Here is a 14,016-nt window from a genome sequence, read left to right on the forward strand (position 1 = left end):
TTTGGAACTTGATTGATGCACCTGAAGGAATTAATCCTATAGGATGCAAGTGGGTTTTCAAAAAGAAAATTGACATGGATGGAAAGGTTAGTACCTACAAAGCGCGACTGGTTGCTAAAGGCTTCAAACAAATTCATGGTGTAGACTATGATGAAACCTTTTCACCAGTTGCAATGATTAAATCCATTCGGATCTTACTTGCCATCGCTGCATATCACGATTATGAAATCTGGCAAATGGATGTCAAAACTGCTTTCCTTAATGGAAATCTTCTTGAGGATGTGTACATGACACAACCTGAAGGTTTTGGCGATCCTAAAGCAACCAAAAAGGTATGCAAGTTGCAGCGATCAATCTATGGATTGAAGCAAGCTTCTAGAAGTTGGAATCTTCGCTTTGATGAAACTATACAACAGTATGGATTTATTAAAAATGAAGATGAGCCTTGTGTTTACAAGAAGGTTAGTGGGAGCATAGTTTCATTTCTGATTTTATATGTAGATGACATATTATTAATCGGAAATGACATCCCTACACTACAAGAAATCAAAACTTGGTTAGGGAAATGCTTTTCTATGAAAGACTTAGGTGAAGCCTCCTATATATTAGGAATCAGGATCTATAGAGATAGATCACAAAGATTTCTTGGCTTAAGTCAGGGTACATATATAGACAAGGTCCTGAGACGGTTCAATATGCATGATTCCAAGAAAGGATTCATTCCTATGTCGTCAGGATTAAATCTATCAAAGAATCAATCCCCTTCGACTAATGACGAAAGGGATCGAATGCGTGATATCCCATATGCTTCAGCAATTGGTTCTATCATGTATGCTATGATATGTACTCGACCAGATGTCTCGTATGCTTTAAGTGCTACGAGCAGATACCAGTCTAATCCTGGCAACGATCATTGGATTGCTGTCAAGAATATCCTTAAGTACTTGAGAAGAACTAAGGATACCTTCTTGGTCTATGGAGGTCAAGAAGAGCTCTCTGTAATTGGTTACACTGATGCTAGTTTTCAGACCGATCATGATGACTTTAGATCGCAATCTGGATATGTGTTTTGCTTAAATGGCGATGCTATGAGCTGGAAAAGTTCAAAGCAAGAAACAGTCGCTGATTCTACAACTGAAGCCGAGTATATTGCTGCATCCAATGCCGCAAAAGAAGCTGTTTGGATTAAGAAATTCATTTCTGATCTTGGAATAGTTCCGAGTATTGTGGATCCCATTGAATTACTATGTGATAACAATGGTGCAATCGCACAAGCCAAAGAACCTAGATCTCACCAGAAATCCAAACACATACAAAGGCGTTATCATCTTATTCGAGAGATTATCGAAAGAGGAGATGTTAAAATATGCAAAGTACCAACATTGGACAATGTCGCTGATCCACTTACTAAAGCTCTTGCCCAGCAGAAGCATGATGGTCATACTAGATCTATGGGTATTAGGTTTATGCCTAATTGGCTCTAGTGCTAGTGGGAGATTGTTGGTGTAAGCCCTAGAGGCCAATAGTTTATGTTAAACCTATCTTATGTATCATGACTTTTATTATTGGATAATATATGGCACTCTTTATTATATTTAGATAATGTTAATAAAGTCCTTAGAATAGATAGTTCGTGTAATAATATATTAAGTGTGACTTAATCATGAGATTACATTATCTTATAGAACGCTATTCTTAAATGAATCCGTAGTCAAAGCTTTAATATGAATAAAGGATAATAATAAAGCGTCGAGACTATTATGTATGTAGACTGATGACCGCATCTCATGGGTCATAGATATGAGATATCAAGTCTATACATAGATATAAATATTAGGAGTAATATTTATATTGGATTGACCCACTGTGAGAATACTACATAGTAAGTTATGAAATTGTCATAAGATATTCTCACAATGATAATAATGTATATCGCTCTTAGACCTGAAACCACTATGATCTCTAGATGTGGACTCATGTGCTTTGTTGCCATTCTAACGTTGTCTGTAAAAGGATAACAATAACGTTGGTTGATGGGCACTTGATGAATCATGCTGAGGGTCATGAGTGTCCTAGATGGGATTTGTCCCTCCTCATAAACAGGAGATATATCTTTAGGCCTCTTGATGAAATATGACTATAAATATGCATGGCCATGCTGAACTAAGTCAATATAAGATATTGGACTTATTCGTTAAATAGTATATTTCGGAATCAAGATAAATGAACATTGATCTATACAAGGGTGACACTATCTATGCCTTGGGATCAATGAAGATATTGAGACAAAGTAGTAATTATACACATATGTATTATCATGAAAGGTTTCGTCAGATCACTTGACATTCTTGTCACTTGGGTAGCAATGATGTGTTGCTAGATACCGCTCATTGTTTATGATATTAAATGATGGATTTAATATCATTGCCAACGTGACTAGAACCTAAAGGGTCACACACAAAGAGCAGTCAAAAGAGATATGTATAAGTACGACTTATATAAAGGGTGCGCTTAGTAAATAATGCTAATGATTTAGCAATATTTACTAAACTCGTATTGGGCTTAGTGAAGTCAAAAACGAGTTTGACTTGCAAAGCACATAAGGAGTTCTATAAATAGAACCCTAGTGCAATAGTTTGCGGTTACGTTCTTTTGCAGAAACCCAAGCTCTCTGACTTCCGTCTTCTTGGCTAGCACCGAGGTTTTTGAAGAGCACTGTTCGTGTGGACTTGATAGAGGCTCTGCTAATTGCTTGGCTGTGATCGTGATACCGGTTCGCAGATTCCACCGTTCGTTTTTCAGACCAACCGAATTAAGGTAACAATCGAATCACTGGTTCAAGTTTCAATTCGTAATGATCCAAGGAAAGTAAATCGAATTTTTCCGCTGCTTATTCTGATTATGTCGATTTACCTTCAACCTTTCCCTTATAGGAAATAGGTCCGATAGTAGGGGAGAAATAGTAGTTGTTGGTATCATAACATACATAGCTGGGCGGTTCGGTGTGAGTGAAGACCTAGGGATAAACAAGATCGAGGGTAACAATAGACTAAACATAGAAACTCTCATCTCTATGAATTTCATAAAACCTCGAGTCCCCTTTGTTTATATACTCCAACTAAATGTGCCCACTTTGATTTTATTGCCTAACCCATCTCGAACTAACACCGAGGTGGAAGCAAATTTGTTGTATGTTGATGATGACCCACAGGTGCACATAGAACAGCATAATGAAGAAGCAGAGGATGCACACTTGCACCAAGAAGAGGAAGGTGCACAACTGCACCATGATGAAGATCACCATGACCCTAATGAGGGTGAAACAAATGAAGATGCAAGATGGGCATGGATGACTACCGAGGTCGAAAGAATAAGCACCGAGCAACAAAGGCAAGGTGTTGAACTCATGGGCATAAGGAACGATGTCCAAAGGGGCAACCGCATATCCGAAGAAAATAACCAAATGCTTCGGAACATGATGCACCACTTTCACCTCCAAAGTCCTCCATATGGACCTCAATGATAAAAATGTGAGCTTTCCTCTTCCACCCTTCCCTTCTTTCTCTTTCTTCTTCTTCTTCTTCTTCTTCTTCTTCTTCTTCTTCTTCTTCTTCTTCTTCTTCTTCTTCTTCTTCCACCTCTCCTTCTCTTTTATTTTTCTTTTTTCTTGAATCATTGAGGACAATGCTTCTCCTAAGTGTGGGGGGAGCCTAATAAAGTGTCTTTAGTCGTAGTGTTTCCAAACTCCCTTGAACTTTATTCTTTTGTTTTGTTTTATTGTAAAAAGGCATAGTTAAGTAGCTAATTTTTATTGAAAAAATCATGACACAAAAATTTTCATTGTCTCCTCTTATTTTGTTGATTCTTGTACATGAAAGCAAACTCTTGTGTTTTAAGTCTTCTTGATATAAACACATCTTATTTTAAAGTGAATAAAATTCTCCAATGAGAAAAACACAAAGTTGCTTCCCTTGAGTAAATGTATGAATATGTATTTTAAGGAAACGCGTTCTAATCTTAGTGGTGCATTAACCTTTAAAGATTCTCAAAGCGCCAGTAGTATAAGTGAGTATAAGGGAGTTCATAAAAAGCCAAAAAGCCAAATAAATTCCAAGATCTCATCACTGAATCTAGATTGGGGAAGGAGGTAGGCCCTCCGACTTCCTACGTGAAGGTGATTGTTATCTTGAGAAAAACTTTAAAAAGCATCGTTGAAACTAGATTGGGGAAGGAGGTAGGCCCTCCGACTTCCTACGTGAAGACGATGTTTTAAGGGATACCATTGAATCTAGATTGGGGAAGGGGGTAGGCCCTCCGACCTCCTACGTGAAAAGGTTGTTCCTTAAATAAAGAACTTAAAATGTGCATATGGCAAAGAACAAAGATTCTCAAATACTCCCATCTCTCTTATATGAATTGTAGAAGGAATCTTTCTTGGTTAGTTTAGTGCTAGGATTAGGCCATGTTTCCTCATAATGCCTATCTTATACAGGAGCAAGAAAAGGGTTGGACTTCACACACACACTCACTTGAAACTTGATCGTTGGGTAGAATAAAGATTTCAAGAAATACTTGAGTTTGTAATTAGTGTACATTTTGGATTTAAGCCCTTGAGGAGACATGTACTTTAATTTAATTGTCATTTGATTTAATTGTTGATGCTACTATGTTTATGCCTTTTGCTTGAGGACAAGCAAAGATTCAAGTATGGGGGAGTTTGATGAGTCATTTATATGCTATTTTAATATGCTTTTTAGTTTAGTTTTATTTAGATTTTATATAATTTTATATTAGTATTATTTCCTTTTTAGGATAGTTTACTTTAAATTATAATTTATTATATTTCAGGGAAGAATATTGGATGGATTGAGTCTTGGAGCAAAAGAAAGGGATTTGGAGCAAATTGGACACGAAAATATAAAGATTGGGAAACAAAATATGTCTCCCACAAGTCAGAAGTCTGGCACGGCCCGTGCTAGCCTTGGCACGGCCGTGCCACCCTCCAGAAGACCTTTTGCTGCTTTTGCTTGGGCTCTAAGCTATTCTATTTTGGCGCACAATCTACCGTGGAATATTCTTGGAATATACTTGCGTAGATTTTAAGTCAATTGTGTACTATAAATAGAGTAGCTAGCCATCACAATATTCATCTTTACTTGGAATACAATAAGTGACAATTGCTTTTCTAAATAAAGTTCTTTTACTTTCCTTTATTTTCTTGTCTTTTACTTTCATGCTTTCTCCCTTCTCCCCCATGTCTACGATGAACATGAGTGAGTAGACTTCTTCTTGTCTTGGGATTGTTTGATAAGTCTAAATGACATAATCCTAATCAAACCAAGCCCTAAGCCTTAATCTTATGTAACCCTAATTTCTTATCTGAATTCACCGTCTTAACATGGATCAACCATTATCAAACTGTGGAAACGAAAGTGAACGGTTTGATAATTGTTCATCCATTATTCCAAATATCAATTCATAAAACGAAAGTGGAGCTTTGATATTCGAACAAGTGAATTCAGACAAGGATTGCAAAGTCAGCGAAATAGGCTTTGCAATCTTTGAGACATATAGTTTCGACCTTCAAGGGAACTAATAACAATCAAGTCAGTAAAGTAGGCTTGGTTGTTAGAGGAACCAAATTCTAATAGTAATCAAGTCAGCGAAATAGGCTTGGTTGCTAGAGGAACATAAGAGAAACTGTCTTGAGAAATTAGGTCTAACATAACATTATAAGCTTATGGTTTTGGTTTGAGAAGGACTTGTTATTTAGATGAAACCAACGATCCCAAGGCTCTTTTATTATATTGCTTTTTAACCGTTTAAAAACCCCCAACTTACAATTCTCTTCTCTCCTCTAATCATCTCTAAAGGTTAATTAAATTGAACTACTCCCTGTCGGAACGATACTCTTTTATACTACTTCGGTAAGACCGTGCACTTGCGGTTTTATCTCATCACGTCATTATTTGGTGAATCATACAACTTGGTTGATATCCAGAATGGTTCCGATAAAGTATATCTTCGAGAAACCTGCTATTACTGGGAAGATTGCACATTGGCAAATGCTCTTGTCTGAATATGATATTGTGTTTAAGGCTTAAAAAGCAATCAAAGGTAGCATTCTTGCCGATCATCTTGCCTACCAACCTCTTGATGATTACCAACCAATTAAGTTCGATTTCCCCGATGAAGAGATCATGTATTTGAAATCAAAAGACTACGAAGAAACGTTGATTGGTGAAGGTCTAGATCCCAATAGCAAGTGGGGATTAGTCTTTGATGGTGCTGTCAATGCTTATGGCAAAGGGATCGGAGTAGTCATTGTATCCCCGCAGGGGCATCACATTCCTTTTACCGCCCGGATTCTGTTCGAATGTACAAACAATATGGCCGAATACGAAGCATGTATCTTTGGGATCGAGGAAGCAATTGACAAGAGAATCAAACACCTCGACATCTATGGAGATTCGGCACTTGTCATCAACCAGATAAAGGGTGAATGGGAGACCCACCATGCCGAGCTGATTCCTTACCGTGATTATGCGAGACGTCTGTTGTCATATTTTACAAAGGTCGAATTGCACCATATCCCTCGGGACGAGAACCAAATGGCCGATGCTCTTGCTACTCTATCCTCCATGTTTCGAGTAAACCATTGGAATGATGTGCCAATAATCAAAGTGCAACGCCTTGAAAGACCTTCACATGTGTTCGCTATTGGGGATGTAATCGATCAGACTGGTGAAAATGTGGTTGACAATAAACCCTGGTATTACGATATCAAGCAGTTCTTGCTAAGCCGTGAGTATCCACCGGGTGCTTCCAACAGAGACAAGAAGACCCTGAGAAGATTGGCCAGTAAATTCCGGTTGGATGGAGATATTCTGTACAAAAGAAACTACGACATGGTATTGTTAAGATGTGTTGATGAACACGAAGCGGAGCAGTTAATGCATGACGTACATGACGGTACCTTCAGGACCCATGCTACAGGGCATACTATGTCAAGGAAGTTATTACGAGCAGGTTACTACTGGATGACCATGGAGCATGATTGCTACCAGCACGCCAGAAAGTGCCACAAATGTCAAATCTATGCTGATAAGATTCATGTGCCTCCGCATGCCCTCAATGTTATCTCCTCCCCATGGCCGTTCTCAATGTGGGGCATCGACATGATTGGAAGAATTGAACCGAAGGCTTCAAATGGTCATCGTTTCATCTTAGTGGCAATTGACTACTTCACCAAATGGGTTGAAGCTGCATCCTATGCCAATGTGACCAAGCAAGTGGTAGCCAAGTTCATCAGGAACAACATCATCTGTCGATATGGTGTTCCCAACAAGATCATTACCGATAATGGTACCAACCTGAACAACAATGTGGTGCAAGCTCTTTGTGAAGAATTCAAAATTGAGCATCATAACTCTTCTCCTTATAAGCCTCAAATGAATGGTGCAGTTGAGGCCGCCAACAAGAATATCAAGAAGATTGTTCAGAAGATGGTAACTACCTACAAAGATTGGCATGAGATGTTGCCCTATGCTCTGCATGGCTACCGTACTACAGTGCGCAGTTCAACTGGGGCAATTCTTTTTTCTCTTGTATATGGTATGGAAGCAGTTCTTCCTTTGGAAGTGGAGATCCCATCTCTCCGTGTGATCATGGAAGCAAAGTTATCCGAGGTTGAATGGTGCCAAAGCCGGTATGATCAGTTGAACTTGGTTGAGGAAAAACGTATGGATGTCGTGGCTCGTGGATAGTCATATCAAGCAAGAATGAAGACTGCCTTTGACAAGAAAGTCTGTCCTCGAGAATTCAAGGCAGGTGAACTTGTATTGAAAAGAAGGATAAGCCAGCAACCCGACCCAAGGGGCAAGTGGACGCCTAACTATGAAGGTCCTTATGTTGTCAAGAAGGCCTTCTCCGGTGGTGCTTTAATTCTTACGCACATGGATGGTGTAGAACTTCCAAATCCTGTGAATACTGATATAGTCAAGAAATACTTTGCCTAGATATATGAAAAGAACAGCGTGGTAGGTCGAAACCCCGAAAGGGCGGCCTAGGCAAAAATGCGCTTCCCGGTGGATCGAAAACCCGAAAGGGCGGTCCAGGCAAAATAAGGGACAAAAAAAAATATATGAAAAAAGCTCGCTGAGATTGTACGCAACTCAGGCAAGAATGAGCGTCTTGATGAGTGATGAGATAAAACCGCAAGTACAGGTACTGTTGTATGATGTGATGATGCACACTCCCCATTGACCAGTGTATTTCCTGGCCCCACAACTGCCATAGCCGCAACATCAGAACCTGCGTCCACACCGTCCATCAAATCAGCAACATTATTCAACTCTTCCACCTCTAATTCTCTCACCATTTCATCAACTACCAAATCAATATTTTTACTTGTTTCCGGATCACGAAACAGCTCCTCATTATCCGACTGTGAAGGCTGCTCATCCTCTTCTTCAAAAAGGCAAGCATCCTCCCCAGCATTCCCTCCCCAGTCCTCAACAATCTTAATGTCCACCGACTGACCATCTATCACAAGACGGTCTACACAAGAGATAGCCTCTAAGGATGGCGTAGAAATCAGAACTCGAGCAAAATCAAATCTTAGTCTATCCAACTTCACATCGTCCGTACGCAAATAAGATCCACAATCCATCACACATAATTTAAAAGAAATCCTCACTCCAAGCGTGAATAGGAATTCCATACAGTCTCACCCAAGCACCCCGACGAAAAGGTACCACTTCCTTATCACAACGAACGACATTCTTAAAAAAATGATCAAAAAAATCTTTCGCTTCCCCAAGCATGTCCAAAATATCTATCTCCGACCTACTTCTCAGGAATACTCTGTCCGCACCCAAAGGAATTATATCAAGATTAACAAAACCCGCATCTGCAATCCGATTTTGTACCACCGTAATCACCTCCCCATTCACCACATTGGCCAAAACACCTGATCGAACCCATTTTAAATCGTCTCCATTCGCTCGAAACATCCGAACCAACTTCTTAGCAACCGGTAACTGCTTTGCCACCACAACTAGCTCATCCCCCGACAAATCCCTAGACGTTTGCCCCATCTTAACCTCATCGACACCTACACCCCTTCCCTGTCCATGCTTTCCTATTCCATCCCGAATCGTCACAACCACCTCCCCGACCCGAACCACTTTAACACAACCCTCATCCACCTCATCGTTTAACACGTCCATACGCCCTTTTCCATTCCATAATCTTTTATCTACACTTTTCAATAAATCGGATCCATCACCTTCCTTTGACGTCCCCTCGTTAGCAATCCTAATCTCTCCTTCCTTAGCACATTTCTTAAGAAACACGGCACCTCCCACTTTCTCATCTACGTTAACCCTAGACCCCTCAACCTCTCCACCACGATCAAAGCGAGCTAACTTAGCCCTAACACGATAACTACCGAAGCAAACAGCATTCACCGCATGTAACAATTTACCAACATCCCAAACTTTGGAAAAATGAACAAAACCATACAACTCCCCATTCACATTCCTCCTACTTGGAACTACTACCTCCTCAAGAATTCCACATACCTCAAAACCCTTACGCAAATAGAAATTAGATAATTGCGGAGGAAAATTGGTAAAGTAAAATGTTACGAACCGTTTATACCGAGAAACGGCCTGCTGATCCATCTTCACCTCTCCCTGGATGCTGTTCGCGCTGCCCATACCTAGGTCTCCATCATCGCGCGCCTGCTGCCGACTCAAACCTCCTACACCTACGCTGCTCGCTCCTCTCTCGCTAACCACTCCTGAAGCACCTGCATACTCTTTTCCGACGACGTCCACAGCTGATCGCATCATGCCGCAGCCTCTGTATGATGGTCGCGCAAAAGTCTGCACCACCGGTTCTCTTGAAGGTCCACGCCGCTTCTGAAAATGCCAACCCTCTGAATCCATAAGCCTGGATTGTCTACGACCATAGCCTCTCCTTCCTTAAATCTGTCTGAACCTGCTTTCGTACCTGTCCCAGTTGCTGCATTCCTGTCCGTGTGCTTTCCCTCGTCGCCGACTCACGACAAGCCAATCCTCCCCCACCCCCCCCCCCCCCCCTTTGTGTGGCACCCTACTTGGATCCCTTCCCCCCTAGTGAACCGCCCTTCTGACGCATAGGGTCGTTGGTGCGGTGGTGCACCTCTCTCTCCTAACCTATCGCGCTCTCTCTTGCCTAACCCTAGAAGCGCAAGTATTTGAATAATTTAGAATTAAATTTTAAAATTATATTGAGGGCAAACTTGTAAATGTGAGTCATATTACCCCGTAAACCTCTCATTTTGGTGGGACTCTGAAAATGTACTGAGTGAGGGTTTTGAGGGGTTTGGAAAAACTAACCTTCCCCTCATTTTTTTATCTCCCAAACAAGGGAGTGCATGTCCACAAACGTTCCCTCCCCTCCCCCCAAAACCCCTCTCCCAAACAGACCCTAACTATTCCTATTTAGAAACCAACATAATATTGAAATTCTTCATTGATTCATTATTTTGCCATGCAATATTTTTATAGGTAAACTAGTTACAAACCCGTGCTTCACACGGGTTCAATAACGTATTCGATAAAAAAATTCTTCGAAAGAAGAGATATTAAAATGACGGAACATTGTGATTCATCAAAAAATATGTATGAGCTGATTAAGAGAGCATATAATCAGTTTATGAGAATGCAAATTGACATAATATTTAGGATGAAAACAATTGGAACCAATAAAGAAACCAATGATGTGTGAATTTACATATTATCCAAAATTATAAAAAAGAGTGTTGTTGTTATAGAGTTACCAAAAAAGGATTGATACTCATATTTACATCAAATGAAATCAAGCAAAGAAGTAGCATCGGTGAGTGAATATAATCTAGTCTAGGATTAGAGTTAAGGTGATCTGTTGAAAGTGCGGATCATGAACACCAAATCTTTATTTTGGAACGCTTTGAACGTGCATATTTTTAGGTGGCTTCTCTAGATCAAAAATTAACTTATCATCTACCTCTAACATCTGTTCTCGGCAAATTTGAACTATTGGCCGCCTAAGTATTTTTTATAACTGGCTCTCTTTGCCGTTATCAAGCGACACTTATACCTTTTTTGAGCTTGTTTTTCGATAAGTGTGATTGTTTTCCGTGTTCCTTTTAAAAATGTCATTGATATCTCATTTGAAAAGTGCTAGGTATAAAACAAATTGCAGTGTTAATTAGAAGTTATATATATGTACATTTCTAAAACATTTACCAAAGCATTATAAAGATTTGTTGTAGGAAAAGAGCATGTTTTATTTTGTTCAAGAGATTAGGAAAAGAGCATGTTTTATTTTGTTCAAGAGATTAGGAAAACAACATTATAATTAACATGATACTAATTGGAACCAATGAAGAAACCAACAATGTGCAGATTAACGTTACATAATAGTTTGGTTTATAAAAGAGATTGCAAGTTTCATAGACTAACTAAAAATGATGAGGTGACACTAACCACATCTAGAGCTGTCAAAAATGGGTCGGGCTCATAGGCCGGCCCATTGGCCCATGTTTTTGGGCCGGACCAGGCCTAAAAAACTAACCAAAAAATGCACTCGGGGTTTTTCGGCCCAAGCTCATTTGGGTCGGGCTTTTGGCTGACCCATTAGCCCATATTTCATTTTATTTTTTTAAAACATTATCAACTAATTTAAAATTTATTAACAAAAAAAAAAATTTAAATAAAAAAATTTAATAAATATGGATGAATTTAGCTTACAGTTTTAAAATTTTAAAGTTTATAAATTATTAATTTGATTTAATTGAAAGAATAATCTAGATTTTAATTATTATTCAATGTTAATATAAAAATTATTTATATTTTTATGTCCATCCAATCATATTTTAGCAAAAAAATAATGGTGAGTAACTAATGCATAAGAAAATACATAAAAAAAAAAAAAGTGAATAAATTTTAAAAATAAAACATAAACGGGCCAGGCTGGTCTGGCCCATGGCCCACCCGGGCCGGCCCCGGCTCTAGAATTCACGGCCCAATCATAAACGGGTCGGGCGGGGCTGACCCATTTCTATAGTCGGGCTTCTCGGGCCCGGGCTGGGCCGGCCCATTTGACACCTCTAACCACACCCCATCAATAGAAAATTACTAAAATGCCCCTCCTAGGAGCAACTCTCATAATACAATCCAAACTGATTAGGATTGAATTTAGTTGTTTTCCAAATAGTGATGCAATATGTTTCCTAACACAAAATATGCACATGAAATAAAAAATAATGCAATATGTATTTTTAATTTGTGCGTAAAAAAACTCAAAGCATGTTTGTGCATAAAAAAAAGCAGACATTGACTAAGTTTATAAATTCAGCAATTGGTCTAACCTGAGACAGTTTGGAAAAATCGTTGTACGAAGTACGTTGAGAAGAAGTCGAACTCTGACCTAAGTTCTAACTGAAGCTTTGACTCTGAGTTTGAGAAGTGTTAAGGTCACGACAACAATTCAAGAAACATGATCATAAAACAATCAAATCGGATTGTGAAATAATAAGTTACTCTAACACTGTATTGTGAAATCATAATGCAAACTTACTAAGTCTTAAACTTCTTAACAACCGGATGATGTAGGTTGATGAGCAGCCTCGAACCTGACCAATTGTTACATATATTTGGGTTGACATTGACTACAAAATGGAAGCAAAGAACTCAAGGTAAATAGATGGTAAATGATAAAGCTACAGAGTATTTTTCCCATAGTGTTACATCAACTATATTCCCACTAAATAAGGAAAGACATTTTTCGGGTCATTATCAAACTTATACAAAATTCTATCATCTGATGCTGACAAAATAGAAAATAATACCTTTTCTATTTTGCAATGTTTAGTTTTTTTGAATAAGAAAAAGATATGCATAGTTTTTTACGATATAAAGGTGCAATATATATATATATATATATATATATATATATATATATATATATATATATATAAGATAAAGCATAATTTTTTTAGAAATCTATACTTTTTTGAAGAAAAGACATCTACAATTGTACTTTTAATTAAAATCAAAATTTTATAAAAATTATACGCATTAGCGTAACAAAAAAACAGACGCACATAAAGTATTACTCTAAACGCTAATATGTGTGTCTGTATATTTGCGAGGTTGAAGAAAGAAAATAAAAATATTTTGTATCATTAAATGATAGCGTAAATAAAAATATTTGTGAGGTTGTTAGGATTAACGATATTTAAATTAAATATATAAATGATAAAAAGATAATAAAATTTCTTTGAAAAAAAGGTAATAAAATTAAATGAAACCTCCTTTAAAAAATTAAATGGAACGGCTAAAAAAATTAAATGGAAGAAAAAAAACATATTGAAATATAATATTAGAAAATAAAAGAAAAGGTTCCCAACGTGAATTGAAGAGATGCTTGTGAAATAAATTGTCGGAAAGTAGTTTTTTGAAGTAGCATTCAACAACTTTTGGCCAAAGCTCATTCCATTCAATTTTATGCATTAAAAAAAGTACCTTTTTTAGTAAGTACTTAATTGATATTGTACTTGGTCTAACTTCTCCTTAAATGTAGAGAAGTTGAAGAAAAAAAAAACCGGGTCAAACGGTATCTTAATCTCCCACAACGGCAGTGTAAAAGCAACTGAATTTGGGAGAAAAATTAGAAAATAGTTAAAAAAATAAAAATTGAAAAATAGTCAAAAGTTATTAAAAATATAAAAATTATAAAATAATTTAAAAAAATGGTGAAGGGCAAAATGAGAAATGCACCCTAAAAATGATGAGGTGGCACTAACCACACCCCATCAATTGGAAATTCCTAAAATTCCCCTCCTAGGGGCAAAATGGTAAAATCCTAGGAACTTAATTTTATAATATAGTAAGTAGATGCACACTCAAATTGAGACAAGTGGACCATAACACATCAATTTTACTACATTTGATTCAATAATTAATTTGCAATCATCCATTTAAA

At 37.9% G+C, this 14,016-nt stretch overlaps 1 protein-coding gene across 1 annotated transcript; it reads left to right on the forward strand.

Annotated features, from left to right (window-relative positions):
* Positions 1-788: 788 nt before the first annotated feature.
* Positions 789-1,484, forward strand: LOC120575968 (secreted RxLR effector protein 161-like). The gene has a single exon (XM_039826897.1). It carries the CDS (start codon positions 789-791, stop codon positions 1,482-1,484), a length of 696 nt encoding a protein of 231 aa, XP_039682831.1.
* Positions 1,485-14,016: the final 12,532 nt, after the last annotated feature.

Source organism: Medicago truncatula, chromosome 6 (assembly GCF_003473485.1).
Source record: "Medicago truncatula cultivar Jemalong A17 chromosome 6, MtrunA17r5.0-ANR, whole genome shotgun sequence".
Classification (NCBI taxonomy): Eukaryota; Viridiplantae; Streptophyta; class Magnoliopsida; order Fabales; family Fabaceae; genus Medicago; species Medicago truncatula.

Coding starts and splice junctions, on each gene's coding strand:
- LOC120575968 (XM_039826897.1), top strand. CDS start 789: ATGCGTGATATCCCATATGCTTCAGCAATTGGTTCTATCATGTATGCT.